Raw genomic sequence first — 21,543 nt, 5'->3', positions numbered from 1 at the left:
TGCATTCCCACGAACAGTGTATGAGGGTTCCTTTTTCTCCACAGCCTCTCCAACACTTGTTACTATTTGTCTTGATGAAAGCCATTAAACTGGGGTGAGGTTATATCTCATTGTGGTTTTTATTTGCATTTCTCTGATGATTAGTGATGTTGAGCACTTTTCATCTATTTGCCATTTGTATGTCCTCTTTGGAGAAATTTCTCTTCAGGTCCTCTGGCCATTTTTCAGTTGGGTTGTTTGTTGTTGTTGTTGTTGAGTTGTATGAGTTCCTTATATATTTTGGATATTAGCTTGTTATTGTAGGCACTGTTTGCAAAAATCTTCTCCCATTTAGTTGGTAGCCTCTTTATTTTGTTGATGGTTTCTTTTGCTGTGCAGAAGATTTTAAGTTTGATGTAGTCCCATTCATTTATTTTAGCTTTTAAATCCCTTGCCTTTGGAGTCAAATTCATAAAGTGATCTTTGAACCCAGGGTCCATAAGTTTAGTACCTATGTTTTCTTCTATGCAATTTATTGTTTCAGGTCTTACGCTTAAGTCTTTGATCCATTTTGAATTAATTTTGGTACATGGTGACAGATAGCAGTCCAGTTTCATTCTTTTGCACGTGGCTTTCCAATTCTGCCAGCACCATTTATCGAAGAGGCTGTCTTTTCTCCATTGTATCTTTTGCTTCTTTGTGAGAAATTATCTGTCCATATTTATGTGGTTTTATTTCTGCATTCTCAATTCTGTTCCATTGGTCTATGTGTCTGTTTTTCTGCCAATACCATGCTGTTTTGATTATTGTAGGCCTGTAGTACAAGCTAAAGTCAGGGAGTGTGATACCTCCAGCATTGTTCTTTTTTCTTAAGAGTGCTTTGGCTTTCGGGATCTTTTTCGGTTCCAAACAAATCTGATGATTTTTTGTTCTATTTCTTTAAAAAACATGCCATTGGGATTTTGATGGGTATTGTATTAAATCTGTATATTGCTTTGGATAATATGGCCATTTTAACTATGTTGATTCTTCCAATCCATGAGCACGGAATGTCTTTCCATTTCTTTGTGTCTTCTTCAATTTCTTTTAAAAATATCTTGTAGTTTTCAGCATATAGGTTTTTCACATCCCTGGTTAAGTTTATTCCTAGGTATTTTATTCTTTTCGTTGCAATTGCAAAAAGAATTGTTTTTTTCATTTCTTTTTTTTAGCTTTCATTGTTAATATATCGGAATGCAACAGACCTTTGTACGTTGCCGGAAAGTGTACTGTATTCCTTTACTGTTTCTAATAGCTTTTTGGTAGATTCTTTAGGGTTTTCTATAGATAGCATCATGTCATCTGCAAATTTACCTTCTTCATTCCCAACTTGGATGCTTTTTATTTCTTCCTCTTGTCTGATTGCTCTGGCGAGGACTTCCAACACTATGTTGAAAAGGAGAAGTGATAGGGGACAGCCCTGTCGTGTTCCTGAACGTAGAGCAAAGGGCTTCAGTTTTTCACCATTACTTATGAGATTAGCTGAGGGTTTGTCACATATGACCTTTGTTATGTTAAGGTATTTTCCTTCTATACCCATTTTATTGTTTTAATCATAAATGGATATTGTGTCTTGTCAAATGCTTTTCTTGCATCAATTGATATAGTCATATGATTTTTGTGCTTTATTTTGTTTATGTGATGTATCACATTGATGGATTTGCAGATGTTGAACCATCCTTGTGCCCTGGGGATGAACCCCACTTGGTCATGAATAATATTTTTAATGCATTGTTGTATTCGATTTGCTAGAATTTTGTTTAGGATTTTTGCATCTGTATTCATCAGAGATACTGGTCTGTAGTTTTCTTTTTTTGTGTTGTCCTTACCAGGTTTTGGTGTCAGGGTAATGTTGGCCTCATAAAATGAGTTAGGGAGTACTGTCTCTTCTTCAATTTTTGGAAGAGTTTGAGCAGGATTGGCATTAGATCCTCTTTGAAGGTTTGGTAGAATTCACTCGTGAAGCCATCTGGTCCCGGACTTTTGCTTTTCTGAAGGTTTCAGATGACTGATTCAGTTTCCTTACTGGTGATCGGTCTATTTAGATTTTCCAGTTCTTCGTGATTCAGCCTAGGAAGGCTATATGTTTCTAAGAACTTGTCCATTTCTTCTAGGTTATTGAATTTGGTGGCATATAGTCCTTCATAGTATTCTTGGATGATCCTTTGTATTTCTGTGGCCTCCATGGTATCTTCCCCTTTTTCATTTCTGATTTTATTTAGTGTCTTTTCTCCTCTATGTTAGTGAGTCTAGTCAAGGGTTTGTCAATTTTGTTAATCTTTTCAAAGAACCAGCTCTTTGTCATACTAATTTTTTTCTCTTGTCTTTTTGTTCTCTAGTTCATTTAGTTCTACTCTGATTTTTTATTATTCCTTTCTTCTGCTGACCTTGGGTTTCATTTGTTCTTTTTTTTCTGGTTTTTTAAGGTGTAACTTGAGGTTGTTTTTTGGGATTTTTCTTGTTTCTTGAGATAGGCCTGTAATGATATAAATTTCCCTCTTAAAACTGCTTTCGCTGCATCCCAAAAATTTTGGTAGGATGTATTTTCATTCTCATTTGTTTCTGTGTACCTTTTGATCTCTCCTCCAATTTTTTCTTTGACCCGAACGTTCTTTAAAAGTATGTTGTTGTAATCTCTACGTATTTGTGGTTTTTCCTGCTTTCTTTTTGCACTTGATATCCAATTTCAAAGCCTTGTGATAAGAGAATATGCTTGGGATGCTTTCAATCTTAAATTTGCTGAGGCTAGTTTTATGTTCCAATATTATGGTCTATTTAGAATGTTGCTTGTACACAAAAAAATGTATAGTCTGATGTTTTAGGATGAAGTAGTCTATAAATGTCAGTTATGTCCATTTCATCTAATGTGTCATTTAGGGCTGCTGTTTATTTATTTTCTGTTTGGATGATCTATCCATAGCTGTCAATGATGTATTTCGGTCCCCTACTATAATTGTGTTTTGGTTAATTTCTCCCTTTAATTCTGTTAGTTGCTTGAAATATTTCTGTGTTCCACGATTATGGGCATAAATATTAATGACTGTTATGTCTTCTTGTTGTATGGTCCCCTTTATCATTACGAAATGCCCCTCTTTGTCTATTGTTACCCTTTTTATCCTGAAGTCTGTCTCATCGGATCTCAGTATGGTTGCACCTGATTTTCTCTGGATACCATTTGCTTGGAGTGTCAGTTTCTATCCTTTCACTTTGAATCTATGTTTGTCCTTGTAGCTGAGAGGTGTCCCTTGGAGGCAGCATATGGTTGGGTTTACTTTTTTGATCCCATCTGCTACTCTGTGCCTTTTTATTGATGAGTTCAGTCCATTTAAATTTAGGGTGATTATTGATAATGTGAGAATTTCCTATCATTCTATCTTTAGTTTTCTATCATTCTATCTTTGGTAAGTCTGTGTCTCCGTTGTTTTTTTGCCTTTTTGTTGTTGTGTGTTATTTCTTGTGTTGTATTCTATGATTTTTCCCTCTGTTTTATTACAGTACATATTTTAGTTCTGGATTTTTTTTGGGTGGTTACTGTTAAGTTTATGTAAAAGAAAGTTTCATATTTACAGTATTCCATTTTCTTCAGCATGCTTACTTTCTCCATTTCTGTATTCTGGTTCAGGCGTTTACTCTCCCGTCTTTTGTTTTGGTTGCCACAGATTACCCCTATTTATGCTGATCGAATAGCCGCCTTCAATTTTTCTTGTAGTGCAGGTCGTGTGTTAGGCAATTCCCTCAGCTTCTGTATGTTTGGAAAGGTCTTTATTCCTCCTTCATTTCTAATGGATATCTTTGCTGGTTATATTATTCTCGGCTCATAATTTCTCTCTTTCAATATTTGGAATATTTGAGTCTATTCCCTCCTGGCTTGTAGAGTTTCTGCTGAAAAATCTGATGATATTCTAATGGGCTTTCCGTTGTAGTTACTGTCTTCTTTCCCTGGCTGCTTTGAGGATTCTTTCTTTGTCATTGATTTTTAACAGCTTCAATACAATGTGCTTTCGGGAAGGTCTGTTGGGGTTGAGGTAATTAGGTGTTCTAGTTGCTTCTTGGATTGGAGGATCCAGTTCTTTCCACAAGTTTGGAAAGTAGTTCTCATGGACTATTTGTTTGAATATAGTCTCTGTTTCGTTCTCCCTTTCTTTTCTCCTGGTATGCCCATTATTCTTATATTGCTTTTTCTGTGGAGCCAGAAAGTTCTCGTAGGTTTTTTCATTTTTTTTAATCTCAAGTCTCTTTCTTACATGCGTGTCATTTCCAGGTTTCTATCTTCGATGTCACTGATTCTTTAATCCATCTGGTCAACTCTACTACCTAAGCTGGCTATTCCATTCTTCATTTCTTTTATTGAGTTCTTAATATCCAGAAATTCTATTTGGTTCTTTTTAAAAATTTCAGTCTCTTTGGTAAAATGTTCATTTTGTTCTTTGATTGTGTTTCTGAGTTCATTAAACTGAACTGCCTGTCTGTGTTATCTTGCATCTTGCTGAGTTTTTTAAGAACTGCAATCTTGAATACTCTGTCATTTAAGTCACATATTTCTATATCTTTAACTTCATTTTTCTGGAGACTTTTCATTTTCTTTCTGAGCTGTCTTGTTGCCTTGGTTATTCATGGCAATTAGTGATTTATTATTTGTCTTCCTAGATCTACAGGAGTGGGTTCTGCAACAGGTTGATAGAAAGAGGTCTTCATTTTTTTTTCCAGTAGGTGTTTGTAGAATGTTTTATTTTCTCTCCAACTGCAACCTTTTTTTCTCTCTCACACTGAAGTGTTATGTTTTCTCTGCATTATTTCAACTTCTCACACATTGGGGGGGATTCCCTGGAAGGCGGGCTTCTCCTCTGTTTACAGTTCGCCTGGGTCACAGCGCGCCGCGTCCATGTGGGTATGCGGAGAGCTTTTGAAGTTCCAAAGCTCTTCCTGTACCAGATTCAGAGCCCATGTGTTTCAGCAGTTCTCTTTACTCCTGCAGGGATCCACCCAGATAGGTGGGGACAGGGGGCAGGTTGGGTTGTGAGAGGTGGCCCAGAGCAATGGTGGCGACCACCACCAAGCCGGTCCTGCTTCCACAGCTCCCTCCCCTCTGCCGGAACTAGTTGGGCTGCGAATCTGTGTCTGCAGACCATAGTTCTCAAAACTGCAAATATTCTGTTCTTTTGATCCGACACTGCTACTGTTCCGCTTCTAGTACTGAGTAGGTGGGGGCGGGGTGAGCTCTGGGAGAGTAGGGAGGGGGCGGCTAGTCTCAGTGCCTAAGGCTTCCGTTCAGTGTGGCAGTGAGGACACAAACCACCGTTTTCAGCCTTCTTCCCTCAGTCTTTTCTCCGAGGTCTCTGCCGTGAGCATTGCGTTCAGCCGTGTTATATGCTGCTCCCTCAGCCCTGTGGGCCATAAGCGGAGCCCTAGCAGTCCGAGTTCTTCCCTCTCCCATAGCTGCAGTAGTTCCGGGATGCAGGGAGCTTGGAGCACTGATCTAGGTCTGAGTCCCGCATCCGTGCAGCCCCGTCTCCATACTTCTCCCTTCCTTCCTCCACTGCTTGCGCGATTTGCCCACCTTTAGGTGAATTCAGTAGTGGGCCTCTTCGTCTTGGCTGTCTGCTGTGCAGGGAGTCCTTTGTGGAGTTATAGTTGTTCCATTTGTTGTAAATTCCAGGAGTGATTTCAAGAGGTTCACCTCACGCTGCCATTTTTATGACATCACTCCCAAATTTCGAATTCTATTCAGCCTAAATACTTCAGGAATGAATATTCCCTCCTCATTTCATCTTATCAATTTTCCACTTTGAAGGCAATAACTAAAGGTAGAAGGGAAATGTCAAGTGGAAAGTCAGGGATGAAGGAAGGACAAAGAGCAGCAAAAAGATGTGGATACATCTAAATGAGTGTTGACTATACAGAACAGAGTCATGTCTGGTGTGGTTTAAAATATTTGTAAGATTAAACCACATGACAGCAGTACAAATTGAAAGTATACATGGAATTGACGTCTTTGCAAGTGTATGTGATAGTATATTAGTAGACTTTGGTAAGTAGGATACTCATTGTGATCTCTAAAGTGACCGCTAAAAAAATTAATGGAATGTGTAACTTCCAACCTAATAGAGGGGAAAAATGCAATAATAAAAGCTAATCAATCCAAAAGAAAACAAGAAAAGAGATTAGAAAAAAGGTGAAATATTGAACAGGGGTATAATTAGAAAGTAGTACATAGTAAGGTGGCAGATTTAAACTTTGATAATGTCAGAGTTAAATTGAAATGTATTAAGTGCTCCAATTAAAGGATTAAAATCATCAGACTGGATTTTGGAAACCAGTTGCTACGAATTTCAAGGTTTATCTGAAACAACATAAAATTTAAAAATAAAAGGATGAAAAAAGATACTCCATCTGAACATTATCCAAAAGAATACTGATGTAGCTATATGCACAGCAAACAGATAACCTTTAAGGTAAAAAACATTTGAGATGACAAGGATCACTTTCTACTGATAAAAGGTTTTAAAATTGTACCCAGCCATATTCCTGGTAACATGCTTTAAACATGTATATGCGAAACAAAAATGGACAGAACTGCAAAGAGAAATAGACAAATCTATAATCTAAGTGGTAACCAAAAGAACAAGCAGACCAAAAAACTAGTCTCTATTTATGTAATCTGGATACAAATCCATTGGTGATTATAAAATTTAAAAATTTGTTCTTCTGTTCTTTGGCTTGCCTTTTCACTTTCTTAATGGAGTCTTTTGATAAACAAAAATCCTTAATTTTAATATAAATCAACTCTACCACTCTGTTCCTTTTATGTTGAAAATTTTTTAATTCTAAGAAATGTTTTGCTTCTCCAGAGTCATAAAGATACTCTCCTCTGAGTTACACTCTAGAAGCTTAATCATTCTATCTTTCACATTTAGTTGTGCAATCCTACCTGGAATGGGTTTTTGTGTGTATTATGTATGAGATACAGTCAAAATTTTTTTCCTCCATTTGGAATATCCAGTTGATCCAGATCATCCTTTTCCCACTGTAAATGCCATCTTTGTCATAAATCAGGTGTCTATATATATTTTCCAATCTGTTTCAGTGGTACCTTTTCTGTTCTGTTGGTCACTTTATCCTTGCACCATAAAGCTTCTGATTTGGTTGTTTATGTCCTCACAGCTTGTCATTTTTCGAGACTGACTTGGCTTTTCTTGGATCTTTGCACTTCTATATAAGTTTTAAATCAAGTTTTTGCAAAAAGTACAAAGTATAGAAAACATTTTTCTGAATACAAATAAAATTGAAAATGAATAACAAAAGTAGAAAACAAAACACGTTTGCCACCCAGAAATTTAAAACTTCCTTGTTAAACAGTTTTGGGTTAAAAAAGAAATCAGTACTTTTATTGCTAAAGCAAGAGAAATTGAAAGTAGATGGATTTAGTATCTGATTTAAGATTGTAGAAAAATAACAAGGTAAACCTAAGGAAAATAGGAAGGAAAAAGTCATTCGCAAGTATCTGAGAGCCTGTGTGCCAGAGATTGTTCGGACATTGCCCTCAGGGAGTTCATCCTTAGGTAAGCAACATTTCACAAGAATCAGATACATTTTTTTAGTTTGGAGAATTAACATCAACTTGGTTAGAGGTTTGTTTCAGTGAGAAAAACAACACATTTCCCAACAGCCATTGGGAAGACCTTTCTAAATATGACATTAGAAGCTATAAAGAAGAGACTGACCATTTCAGTTACACAAAAATAAAAATTTAGGGGTGGCCGGTTAGCTCAGTTGGTTAGAGTGTGGTGCTCTTAGCACCAAGGTTACCGTTTCGAGGGATAAACAAAAAAAAACTTAGCCTGGAAAATATTACCATAAACAAAAGCAAACTACAAATGTGAGGAGTGTATAGTTCCTGTCACTTACAGAGGGCTAATTTCCCTAATTTTTAAAGAGGTTTTTCACACCAGTAAGGCAAAGATCCAACAGAAAAATAGGCAGAGGATATTGAGAGTACACAGAGAAAGAATTACAGGTAGCTTTAAACATGAAAAAGTGCCCAGCCTTACTTATAATAAGAGCGTACAAAGAAAACTGCACAAATGCTTTTTGTTTTTCAGTCCAGAGATGGGCAGGTTATCAGTGTTTGATAACTTGCTAGGAAGGTGGGGAAACAGGTGCATTCGTGCTTTGCTAGAAGGAGAGTTAATTGTCATAACCTCTGTGGAAGACAGTTTGGCAAATTTTTCTCAAAATTTCAAATACACATACCTAAACATCAATAGAGAAGTGTGTCAATTGTCGTTGCGGTCGAATAGTGAAATGGTCTAAAGCCTTAAAAAGAACGAGGATACCTTATGCTGATATAACTTGGTCTCCAGATTCTATTGTTAAATGTGGAAAGTACATAATAGTATACTGTCCCCAGTGTGTATAGTATGCTGCCATTTGTGTGATAAAAGGGGAGCTAGTAAATGTATCTGTGTAGAGAAGTGCTTGTAGAAATGGCTATACCTGGAAGAAGACACAAGAAACCAGTAACACTAGTGGCTTAGGGTAGTAGGGAGCTTTTGCCATATACCTTTTGATACCTATTTAATTTTTGTTTTTTTGTGAATGTATTACATTTAAAGTACAAAAATTAAAAGCAGTTACCTAATTGATTTGTTAATACAAGTCAATTGTATATATTGTGATAACTCTGGCTAACTTATCCTGCCTTTAGGGTTTTAACCAAGAAGATTTGGAAGAAGAAAAAAGTGAAACACAGGTAAAAGAAGCAGAAGATTCAGATTCTGATGATAACATAAAAAGGGGAAAACAGTAAGTTTATTTTTTTTTAAAGAATTTTTTAAAAAGAGAACTTAAGAAATGAAGGTAGAGACTATCAAACTTTGTTTTTTCTTATTTTGACTTCTGATTCACAGTATAGGAAGGAATCTGTTCCATTTTTCTCCTTCCTATTACTCTTACAAGTGCTGTCCAAAAATTATTTGCTGTTGTTATTTTTCTTTTATTTGCCCTGTGCTCAGCTGTCTTAATTTGTGGAGCTCTATGGTGCCAGGCTCTTAATTTATATCTCACCAAGTAAGCTCTTCTGCAAAATTTTCTACATAAGAAAAGCTAATTTTGGGTCCTGGCAAGAATAAGGCTAAAGTCTTTACTACAAAATATTACTTCATTGTATTTCACTGTACTTTTGTTGATATGGTTGGAATCTGTGTTCAGAAAAATCTGGTATCTAAAGGTGCCAAATGTAGAATGATTCATTAGTTACTCTTATATTTGTAAAGATGATGCTTTAAAAAATAGTTTCCTTTTTAATTCCTAGTGACATGCAAGAATTAAGCTGAATGAGTTGGTCAGTACCTTTGGAAATTAAGTTATCACATTAATCATATTTCATTTATATGATAGTGGCAGAGAGCAAGTTAACTTCCTCTTTAAGTGTAATGATTCAGGTGAAAGCTGTAAAGGCTTGAGGCTCTTAGCACGTCTATAGATTTCCAACTTTATCTCAGTCGCATTATGTTTTGAGAGTTATACTTCTTATCATTGAAAAGCAGCAGTTTTCCTTTTTTTCTACTTATGCTTTAGAAGATAAACATACTCAAATAATTGAGCACCAAAAAAGAAATGCTGCTCACACTGCTCCATGGAATGCAGGCAGTGTTACCTGGACGACAACTTGAAATTTGAAGTGTTCCTTCTCAAGCTGATACATGCAAGTGTTAATACAGTATAGGAAAAGCTTAGGACCATTAGTATTTAGTGTACAACAATTGGGGTAGTACAGAGGGTGAACATAAAATCTGGAACCTCATGCTCTTTGAAACAAGTTATAAGTACTTTAAAAGAGGGCAGCACTCCTTTGAGTTATAGTTAAGAAAGTTGGTGATTCTTAACTGTGATAAAAGGAAGTGTGCATTTAAAGGCAGTTTGTGTATCACGTTATTTTGTGTTACTGCTCAGTATGGACTTTCTGTCGGATTTTGAGATGATGTTGCAGCGGAAAAAGAGTATGAGTGGCAAGCGCAGACGGAACCGCGATGGTGGCACTTTTATTAGTGACGCTGACGACGTGGTGAGCGCCATGATTGTCAAGATGAACGAAGCTGCCGAGGTGAGATGGCTCACTTCCAGCTTCATCTTTCCTTTCTCCCACTCAGTTGGTCAGATGGCTTTTTTTTTTTTTAAGCTTAACCCTTGTTTAAACTACACGTAAGATACTTTGTTTTTTTTGTAATAAAGCATTTACCACTAAATTTTAAGCAGGAAAGTAATTTTAACTTTTTAGTAACATGTTTAGAAAAAGTGAAATGACTAAATATAAAGTAAAATGAGCCTTTTTTAGTTGAATGGCTTTGCTACCATGTTTCCCCCAAAATAAGACCTAGCCGGACAATCAGCTCTAATGCGTCTTTTGGAGCAAAAATTAATATAAGGCCCAGTATTATATTAATTATATATATTATACCTGATCTTCCAGGTCTTATTTTGCTATAAGACTGGGTATAATATAATATAATATAATATAATATAATATAATATAATATAAAGACCGGGTCTTACATGATATAAGATCAGGTATAATATAGTATGTATAATTAATACAATATAATATTATATAATACAATATAATATAATACAATATAATTAATTTTTGCTCCAAAAGACGCGTTAGAGCTGATTGTCCGGCTAGGTCATATTTTCGGGGAAACACGGTAGTTATATGGGGCAATGATCTTTCCCTCGAGTTTGGCTAGTTTGCCACAAAGTTTAATGTTTCTTCATATATAAAAAGTCATAAACTCATGTTTATTGTGTGACAAACTTGTGTTACTCTTTTGCCTCTGATTAAGGGGTTACATTTTACTCATTGCATTTTAAAATTCTGCCCAAATGTTGTAAAGTGGCCAAGTATTATGTTTAAAAACAAGTTCTGAGCTGTTAGAGGCACTGACTGAAGTATTTATGGATCCAATGATATATGTCTAGGATTTGTTTCAAAATAATTAAGGGGGGCAAGTAGCTAGAGAAATAGCTAAAATAAGACAGACCATCTGTGTTTAATTCATTAAATGTACATGACTGTGTTTTGTTTTCTGTGTTTGTAGAATTTGAAATTTTCCATAATTTAAAAAAATTCCCAAGTAAATACTGAAATTCTTCATTAATAACATTCCAATATCATACAAGCCTCACAGCTGGAAAATTATTTCTGATAATAAACCAAATTTTCCCCGGTATAATTTTGTACCTTAAATGAACTCTTTTTACAATTATGCCAATATTTTAAATTAAAATTGTCCCTTTTAATTTGTAATTATTAAAGCTAGTTATTCTAGTAGTTTTATGGGTTTGATTGACACAAACAGATACAGGATTTGGGGCTCGACAAAAAGTCCATTCCTTATTTTATTACCTTTTCTTGTAGGAAAAATTGTAGTTTCTCAGATAAATTACTGCTTTATTTTACAGTTTAGAACTATAGTGGTTGTAATTCATTATTAACAATGGCTTTTTTCTTTTTCTTTTTAAAATCTTTTCCTTCCTGGATAGGAAGACAGACAGTTGAACAATCAAAAAAAGCCAGCACTGAAAAAATTAACATTATTACCTACTGTGGTTATGCACCTTAAGAAGTAAGTATTCTGTTTTATTAAAAAAAGTTTTTTCCTTTTAATGGCATGATATTCAAACTATGTGCTGGTGTTCTAGCAATATTAAAGAATGGTTGCCTTCGGTCAGTTCACAGAAAAATAACGAATACAATTTCCTGAATTTTGTTATTTCCTTCCAAATTTCTCTTAAACCTTGATGCCTGATGCAAACAGAACAAATAGCAGACTGTCATTAATAAAAGAAAAAGCTTGGAAACCACTAATTTTGTTCTTTATGGATAGTTTTGGCTCTGGTAAAATTGCATCTATTCTCCCAGTGTGACTGAGAACAGAATAAGTCCTGGGAGACTATTTGAAGCACATATTGTGCAAGGCTTATGTGGCCTGTTTATATCACGCATTGTCATTGGTCCTTCTGGAGGAAGGACCCTTTCTTGATAGATCCTTGTTACCAGGGTCTTTCATTGTTTTGCTCGTAGGCCTGAGAAACTTTGTTTTCTCCTTGAACCTGGCCACAGCCTGCTTTGGATGACGAGACGTGCGTTAGTATAGCAGTTCACCAACAGCGTGGTCTGGGACTTCCTGCTAGAAAAGTGCTGTCTCTATCCCAGCAGGCAAAATTATCTATGGCACATTTCATACGTGTAATATTGTCATGTTTTCTATTAACATAATTGATTCTAGTACACTAAATGGAATTTAAGTGTCAGTATTTCATTGGATTTTTTTCCTGCTAGGTGATTTATATTCTCCTTCATGTCCTGCAAAGAATAGCACATTTCTGGGTTTTTTATCACTGGAAACAGTTTCAGAATCACTATTCTGATTGATTAGACATAGTTTTGTAGTTGTAATAATTGGAGGTCGTTCTTCTTAACTGTCTGTACCATTTATGTCAGCATTAACCTATCTTGTGTAATTTGGATTTAACAAGTCATCTTTGTCAGGTCTGTTTTTGAAAATAGAAACTATATTTCATATTGTTTTTGAAAGCTGTGAATAGTGCTCAGTAAATAATGCATGATTAACTTCTATAGAAAGAATTTCTGGAAACATCACTAACTATGTAAGAATATCCATAGGAAGCTGTAGCAGAACCAACATATATAGACTTAACTTTTTTTTAATTATTATTGCAGGCAGGACCTTAAAGAAACATTTATTGACAGTGGTGTGATGTCTGCCATCAAAGAATGGCTCTCCCCTCTGCCAGATAGGAGTTTGCCAGCACTAAAGATTCGAGAGGAGCTCTTGAAGATTCTGCAAGAGGTTAGAGGCAGATACTCTGACTGTTTGCTCTTCATTAATTACCCAATGTGTTTTGTACTGTCACAACCTCTACATGCTCTCTGGCGTAGCTTGCCAGAAGAGGGGTTTCATTCACTGTTTTCTAGGAACATTCTAAATAAAACGAGCATATAAAGAAAGTCTGATAAAACTTCATGTAATTGTAGTATTGCAGGAAAAGGATCTTGGAGCAGCTATGGTTTATGTAGTTTACGTAGAGAGGAGTAGTGTAGTATCGGACATGTTCTGGGGAGGAACTTGAAGTAGAAAGAGCACCAACTTCAGTCAGGTAAACTTCCATTTGAATCTTAAGCTGGGCCACGTGGGTGTGGCCAAGACACCTGGGGCAAGCTACTTCTGAAGGAATTCCGAGGATGGTCCTTTGTGCTAGGTGTGCTTGTTTCCTCACAGCAAACGTGCAAGGTGGATGTATTATCTCCATTTTACAGATGAGCAGTTAAGGCTCAGAGAAGTTAAATGTTTTGTCACACAGCTGGCAGAAGGCTGTGCTTGGGTTCAGATGTAAGTCTGTTTGAGTTGCGGCCCGTGCTAACTGTTATATCAAACTGCCAACCTCTGAGTATGCTTAGTTCACACTTCTCACCTTCACTTTTTCTTGGACTCAGCGGGAATACTGAACTCTTAACTCGACGTGAGCACAAAATATTTTTTTGTCCAATGTCTGTAGATCCTGAAATGGAGTGTTTTGTTACCTATTCTGTTGTGAATGAACCAGGTCTCAGAATTCCTTTGACTAGATTGGCAGGACTCCCAATTTCTGAGTGATTCATATGTGTGCATGTGTTTATGTTCTCAGCTACCTAGTGTGAGCCAGGAGACTCTGAAGCATAGTGGGATCGGACGAGCAGTGATGTACCTTTATAAACACCCCAAGGAGTCAAGGTCCAACAAAGACATGGCAGGGAAGCTAATCAGTATGTACTGTTTGTTATTGTTGTGTTTGTGTATGTATAAAAACTATGTTTTTACCAATATTTAGTTAAAATGAATAAGTGAGGTGGAATAGAAAAAAGTTTTGGTAGGTTCTTATAGGTACCAGCTTTTCCCCTTAGACTTCAAGTGCTTCTTCATATATTTAAGTATGCAGTCAGTCTTAAATATAGCAAGTAAATGATGTACTTTCTAATCATGGATCAAGAGCATAGAGAGAGGGGTTAGAAGGCAGGTCCTACTCCGCCCTCTGGACACTGCAACCGGGTTGGCGCTCTGGACTGCGATTCTCTGTCATATGACATGAGTCACCCACATGACTAGGTGCGGGATAATCATCATGGAACAAAGCGGACCCCAGGAGACGTTCTCCCAGATGAGTCGCATGGCTAACTCCCTTCCCTTTGTTCTCCTGCTTGTGCACCTATCAAACCTTCTTCCCGTTCTAGGAACGGGGAGATGGCCTTTGGACAGGAGTCCGCCATCCTTCTGGAATGCTGGCATTCGGAATAACCCTGCTTTTCTTTCCACCAAAAACAAATAAGTAAATAAGAATGCAGGCTCTAGCATTAATCCTGCCTGGATTCAAATCCTGGATTCCCCACCTACGTTACTACATATCCTTAGGCTCATGGTTTAAGGTCTTAGTCTTGGTTTCTTCCTCATGTGTTTACTTTGGGTTCTTATAAAGATTAAATGAGAGGGTGTATAAAAGCACAGTGCCTAGCACACAGTAAGTCCTCAGGAAATGTTAGCCACTGCTGCTGTTGTGGTTACTTTTATAATGGTCTTCAAAGCCTTTATTATGGTCTTATTTAATGATACTAGAGGAGTCTAACTGAAATTCATCTAATCAGTTGCCATATTATGTATGAAATCCTTCAGTTTTAAGAATGAAAAATGTGTGTTTTCATCATCTTCCTTAACTTTTTCTGTGCTCCATGCTGGAAAGGATTTTTAAACTTCCAAGTTAGATCGAAAGAGTAGCTATTTCTGTATCTGAATACAGTAGTTATTTCCTATTTAATTTTTAAGATTATCAAAAGTTTTTAGGGGAAGTAAAAATTTTTTTGAGAGACTCAGCAGTTTTTTATTGAATTCTCTTTATTCCAGGGTGTATTTTCAGAATAATTTAAGTTTTTTAATAAACCAGAGAACTATTGTGTCTTCGATCTTGTTAATAATTTGTAATTTACTGCTTATTAAATAATAACTTTTGATGCTTTTATGCAATGGTTCTCCACCTTCTTTTTGTCCTAGACTGAGAGAAGCAGAATATTCCCACTGGTACTCATGACTTATACCACAGTGATTCTGAATCCAGGGGTGGGGTTGGCAGGTCAGTTTTCAGAGGTATATAGACCCCCATCCTGCTTCCTTATTAGTTTGACAACAGCTGTGTTTTGTCTGTAAGGGTCCTTTCTCATATGATGGTGTATTGAATGCAACAATAAATGTTGGTACCTCTGGACTGTCACTAACTAAACAGTGGGCGTGTAGTACTGTTTTTCACGTTCGTTTTAGCAGCTTTCTTAGATTTCGCGAAGTACGGACTCTATACCTGCACTATTAAAATGTAAGTTTTAAAGATTTAGACCATTTTGACAAGTAATAAGGAGCTTTTTATATACTAAAGTAGAAGAATTTCAAGATTTGCTGTTTTCAGTAATAAATTTAGAAATTAGGCTGTCTTTATGAAATGTCAACACAGCTAGTGGATGATTACCAAAGCGAGTCAGATATTACTTTCTTTGAACCTCTGTGGTGATTGCAGGTTTAAACGATCTTTTTATACTGAATTTTCTGAATCAGCTGGAGCTAGTTCTGATACTGGTATTCTATGTTTGTCCTGTAAATGGTCCTGGGATAATGGTTTTTTTAAGGAAAGAATATTCTATTATAAATGCCTAGACTATGACATCACACTAGCATGTGACTATTTCAGGAAATGGTAAGAGAAATACTACTTTGTGGACTAAATAATTGGTTTTTCTTTGTTGTAGATGAATGGTCTCGGCCTATATTTGGTCTTACGTCAAACTACAAAGGAATGACAAGAGAAGAAAGGGAACAGAGGGATCTAGAACAAATGCCTCAACGACGAAGAATGAGCAGGTATGAGGGAACAGGTATGAGTGAGTAAGTGGAGTCAGTGTTGTTATAATAATTCAATTTTTTGGTAAAGGTTATTAAGAAACCCCTAAGATGATAGGATTTTGTCTTTCCTCTCCGCTTGATGTGTCTGTGTAGTGCATAATACCTTCTTAATTTTTATGGAATAGTGTATAGGTAAAGGTCCACACCCCCTCCTAGACTTTTCTGGTTCAATCTGGTAGAATATGGCCTCTGCTATAGTTTGGAGGTTGCTTGTGTTCCAGTTACTTGCAGAAAAACCGTTCTCTTCCTCAGTCCCATTTCCAAATTCTTCAGAGAAAAAAATAATATTAGTTCAATTTGTGTCAGTAAACTGGATACAGTTGCATCCAGGATGGCAAGGTCATTATTTAGAAATATAGCTGATACCACTCACCCATAATGAAACCTGGTATGCAAGATTAGGTGTAAAGGTCTTAGTAATGGTCTAAGTTTGGTGTTTCACTTTGCTCTTGTTTTCTTACAAGATTAGAAGCAAAGGTTCTAACATTCCTAATGTTTTACTGATTATTCTTTTCCCAGCACTGGTGGTCAGACACCCCGAAGAGACCTGGAAAAGGTGCTGACAGGAGAGGAGAAGTAAGAGTTTTAGCCTTCCTAGAGAATGTTCTGTTTGCTGTTTTGGTTTTAGAAAAACAACGAATGAAATGATGCTGTGTTCACATTGACAGGGATGATTTATTGAATTCCCATATGTGTTGGGTGCTCTGGGGAGATAAGGGAGATTGAGCCGTAGTCCATTCAGTGAAGATTTTATGCTGCTTGCTATGTACTAGATTTCTGTATTAAGCTCTGGGAATACAGAATCAAATTAAAAATAGTCCATACTCTCAGAAAGGCTTCAGAGGGATTATAGACAAAGAGAGCTTAAGCAACCTGTGGGGTGGGCACGTGCAACACCTGCTTTAGGAATGGCAAGTAGACTAGCGTGGTTAGGAAACAGTGGGGTACCCGAGATGGTGGGAGATAAGGTTGGAAATCTAGGTGTGGACCAAACTTTGAAGTGCTTTAAATCAATATGAAGAATTTTCACTTCTCATTGTGATTTTATAGAAAGTTTTGCACATGGACATGGTGTCATCAGATTTGATTTGGAACGCTGATGCTGGTGCTGCGGTGTAGGATGGGGGTGGGTAGACTGCAGGCAGGGATACAGTTAAACCGAGACGATGATGGGAAGCAGAAAGTTGAGAAGACTTTGCTGATGAGCTTCAGACTTAAAGCAAAATTGCCAGGAGTAGGTGATTTTGTGGGGGAGGAGTTGGTGAGATTTGAAGACACCAGCCAAAATTTTAACCTTAGCAGCCGAGACGACGGCATTACCATTCACTAAAATGGAGGGAGAGAGGTTGAGGAACTCATATGTAATATGGGCAGTAATATGGGTGGTGATGAGTCCAGCTCAGACAGACAACAGGAGGGCGGATTGGGTGACATTGGGAGGGCAGAGCAAGTTTGAAACAGGTATGTATCTGAATGAGATGGGCCACAAAGCCGCATGCTCTTCTTCCCATTCTCAGGGCTCTTAGACCTGGAGACCCTGGATTCTGTGCCCGTGCGAGGGTCCCAATGCCCTCAAACAAGGACTATGTTGTCAGACCCAAGTGGAATGTGGAAATGGAGTCATCCAGGGTAAGCAAGCCGGGGGCAGCAAGCTGAACCTCAAATGCGCATTACTATTTTGTCTTTTCCTTCGTGTTTCATAACGCTTAACAGCTCTTGAGGTTTATCTGATTTCGGGAGAGCTGTTTTCTGGTCTTTTATTGAGCCAGATCATTAACTGCTGATGAACTTTACTTCAGACTTAAAGCAACATTATCAAGCCAAGAAATTTTTTCTTATTCCTTTATTTCGACTGAATCCTTAAGCCTAGAGTGTTCTGATACAGTCATTTTCTTTTAGGACCATGAGAATCAGAACTCACTTGCCTGTGCAGTCGACTCCTCCCTTTCTCGTCAACTGTTTTAAGAAATTCTGTTGTGAAATATTAGAGTAGACACTGCCTCTATCATCACTGTAAATACTACTCAGTGACCTTCATTGCTTCCCAGTAATCTTGTTTTATTTTCTATTCCACTTTTTCTAGCCTGGTATTCTTAAAAAGGGCCTAAAATGATTGGAAAAGCCTGAGGTGATTTGCAGAGCAGAAACGACTCTGCAGAGTGCACTGTGCTGTCAGGTCCAGCATTGGAAGCCCAGGAGGCCCAGCAGGCCTGGGCCTGCTGGAGTGTGGCCGGGACGCAGCCCCAGGAGGCTGCTTTGCGCATGGGCTAGAACTGTCAGGAGCTAAAGTGAAAACAAGTGTGTGTGTGCTTGCTTCACCAGATGAGGACAGGCCCATTTTCAGTTTCTGAAATGATGACCCTAGCAGACACTTGGTGACATTCAGGTGTTTGTGAATATTTAGAAATTGACATGGAAGTCCCTTCCTTTATTGGTACCCTAGAGACCAGTGGATAATTATTTCCCTGATAAGCATTTTGGTCTCCTGATTGGTACCCATTTTTACTAAAACGTTTTTTGTTAGGGCCCAGAGCCATAGTGGTCTGCCTTGTAGGCGTATAAACTGATTAGTTAGCTTCTTGGTGGGAAGGAGGTGGCTTCTTTTCCTGTCACCAGTGGCTCAGTAGCATGCATTTGAGGACTCATTGCGTAAAGCCTCGCCCTGAATATTTCTTTAGGAGTTAAATTTGATTAATTCATATTCAGTACATGGTTGGAAATGCACAGGACTGGGACCCTCATGACGCCAGCCTCACTGGCGTCTACTGACACAGCCTCACTGACACTGCTCTGAGTAGAGGTGGCGCCTGCTGCAGTGCGCTCGTGTGCCTGTGTGTTGCGTGCCTTCTGTGACTTCTCCGTGACCCCGTTCTGGCAGCTGCCTCCGCGGCCGGCACTCACCCTCCTGCCAGTTCCCTGTACTGTGAAGTTGCGATCAGAACAAAGTGCACTGTCTTATTTATTGAGAATAAAGGATGAAGAGCACGACTGCTTCAGTGCCACGGACTTCTTCATCTGGACTCCTACCCCTTTTCCTTCCTTTTCTCCATATCCATGGCCCTTGATGGCCCTTCTCTCCCCCCAAACACCCGTTTCTTCTTACCTTTTTTCGCTGTGTCTCCCCTCTTGTTAGCCCTCTCTTTCTTATTTTCTCTTCCCTAGCACATGTACTTGTGAGAGTTGAGAAGTGCAGTGTGGCAAAGGCAGTGTCATAAACGGTGTGCATGGCATCACCTTTGGAGGCAGGCCTTGTGTCCTGAGGGCGTGCGCCTGGCTACTGGCTGGTCACAGTCCCGTCTTCCTGTCCCTGTGGCTGACGGGGGAAACGGGACCAGCCTCCTGCTGGAGCAGAGAGAAGAGGGAGATTTTAATGGGGCTCCTTCCTCCATCCTGAATGCCCCAAGAGCATGACTTGCTGGGGTTTAGCTAGGCCCGAGTCTGGCTGATCGAGTGAGCTCCTTTGGGAAAAATGAAGGCGTGTGTTGGGCCTGTGGTCCCAGGTTACACGTCAGTGTGGAGTCCTTATGCCACTCGGTACTATTCTCCCACTCAGGTTGCTTATACATTCACTCATGGCTTTCACATTGTACCGACACTAGCATGTGTTAGAAAACTCTGTCCAAGAACAACACTGGAGTACGTGGCTTTCAAGGGAAACTTTGTTTTATGTCATTTTTCTTTTTGAAATGACTTACGAGTTCTGACAATTAAGTTCATGAACTCATCCTAGAAAAAGTGGTACACCTCATTGCTGAATATCACTATGGTTACCTTCAAAGTACTCCCCTTGGGAACCTGTGCACTGATGCCAGTGCCTCGTCCACCCTCCAAAGCAGTTTTGGAACTTTTTCTGGAATGTCCATCAGAGCTGTCATCGTATTACCCTTGATGTCCTGAATGTCATCAAAATGCCTTCCTTTCAATATTTCCTTCATCTTTGGGTAAAGAAAGAAGTCACTGGAGGCCAGATCAGGTGAGTAGGGAGGGTGTTTGTTTACTGGCTAAAAACAATTCTTTTGTTTACTGGCTAAAAACTGTGAGGGACACAGATAGTGCTATGTGAGCTGGTGTATTGTCGTGATGCAAGAGCCATGAATTGTTGGCGAAAAGTTCAGGTCGTCTAACTTTCTCACGCAGCCTTTTCAACACTTCCAAATAGTAAACTTAGTTAACTGTCCAATTGGTACAAATTCATAATGAATAATTTCTCTGATACCAAAAAAGGTTAGCAACATCATTGCGACATATTCGCAAACTTAATTGTCAGACCTCGTAAGTAAGCATAACACTGTAGACTAACCCCATTCGCGAAGTCCTGCCCTTCCTATAGGTCACCACTGTTAACAGTTTGATGTGTTAAGTGTATTTCCAATAATGTTTCATACTTCTTTTTTTCTTGTTATAATTGTAGACAAACTCGAGGTGGTGAGGAGAAAAGTCATCCACTATTCGAAAGCACTTTGATACACTTCTTGCCTTTTTTCTATTGCTATTTTAAGTTCAAATTAGGCTCTGTATAATTTTTATCACTTCTCAGTAAACCACTTTATAGATTTATTATTTATAGTGGCTACATAATAGTCTATCATGTGAATATATAATCTGTTTATTCGTTTCTCTATGGTTTCTGATTTTCCCTCCCAAATAATGCATTAACCTACACAACGTTGTATATTTGTATGTTAATGTATTCCATGGGATGCTTTTAAACATTAAAATGACAAAAGCAACGCATATTTTTATATAAACTTAAATACAGAGAGCACAAAATTAATGTCACTTGTAAACCAGCCACACCTCAGCATTAACATTTCGAGTTACTTCTTTTTTGGCTTTTGTTATAAACATTACTAGCTTGGGTTTTTTTGAATCTTTAAGCAAATTCTTGATCATATTTTATTCCTTGTTGGGTTTGTCTTTTGCTTAGCATGGTAAAAATTCATTTTAGTAAATGTTCTTCGGTGATGTAATATTTTGTTGGAATACATTTGTACCATAATTTTTTAAAACAAGCCCATCTTGCTAATATTTTAGGCTACTTTTTGGTTTTTCACTAGTAAAACAGTGATAAAAGTGATCACTGATAAAACTGCATTCCACTTTTACTGTCCTAAGTAAGGAGTATTGAGCTGATGAGTCAGGAGAGAGGTCATTGAATTTAGAATGTTAGCTGCTATGCTGTGTTCTTTCTGTGTGTTTTCAGGCTTGGGGTAACTAGGCATGTGGGTGGGTCAGCACGACCTGGGTGCGTTTTGGTCGCTGGCATGGGAGGGCTCAGACTGTTAGAGAAGGTCCTGGCAGTGGGCGGGAGAAATCCGGGCTGGGGTATAGAGCTGCTGGCAGACACCTGAGCAAGTAAGGCTTCCAGTGTGCACTGGGAGCAGGGACTGAAAATCAGGGCACACGCTCTGAAAAGAAGTCAGGGCTTTGGGACTCTTCAGGACATCTGGAGTGTTCGGTAGGGTATGGTAGCACACCTCTTTCTCGTTTGATAATGAATTTTTATGCTAATTCCATACTAGTACCA

The 21,543-nt window shown here is 38.1% G+C and overlaps 1 protein-coding gene across 5 annotated transcripts in view; it reads left to right on the top strand.

Annotated features, from left to right (window-relative positions):
* Nucleotides 1–21,543, top strand: part of IWS1 (interacts with SUPT6H, CTD assembly factor 1) — a 61,992-nt gene that overhangs the window by 25,333 nt on the left and 15,116 nt on the right. For all 5 annotated transcript variants that reach the window (XM_033102308.1, XM_033102307.1, XM_033102306.1 and 2 more), the window contains 8 exons: nt 8,723–8,820; nt 9,970–10,120; nt 11,560–11,642; nt 12,761–12,890; nt 13,726–13,843; nt 15,863–15,974; nt 16,536–16,592; nt 17,534–17,645. In XM_033102308.1, coding sequence (XP_032958199.1) covers nt 8,723–8,820; nt 9,970–10,120; nt 11,560–11,642; nt 12,761–12,890; nt 13,726–13,843; nt 15,863–15,974; nt 16,536–16,592; nt 17,534–17,645 — 861 coding nt within the window. The remainder of the gene's footprint in view (nt 1–8,722; nt 8,821–9,969; nt 10,121–11,559; nt 11,643–12,760; nt 12,891–13,725; nt 13,844–15,862; nt 15,975–16,535; nt 16,593–17,533; nt 17,646–21,543) is intronic.

Source organism: Rhinolophus ferrumequinum, unplaced genomic scaffold (genome assembly GCF_004115265.2).
Source record: "Rhinolophus ferrumequinum isolate MPI-CBG mRhiFer1 unplaced genomic scaffold, mRhiFer1_v1.p scaffold_84_arrow_ctg1, whole genome shotgun sequence".
In the NCBI taxonomy this organism is placed as follows: Eukaryota; Metazoa; Chordata; class Mammalia; order Chiroptera; family Rhinolophidae; genus Rhinolophus; species Rhinolophus ferrumequinum.
Note: the sequence above shows the minus strand (reverse complement) of the source record. Positions and strands in the feature narration are given on the sequence as shown.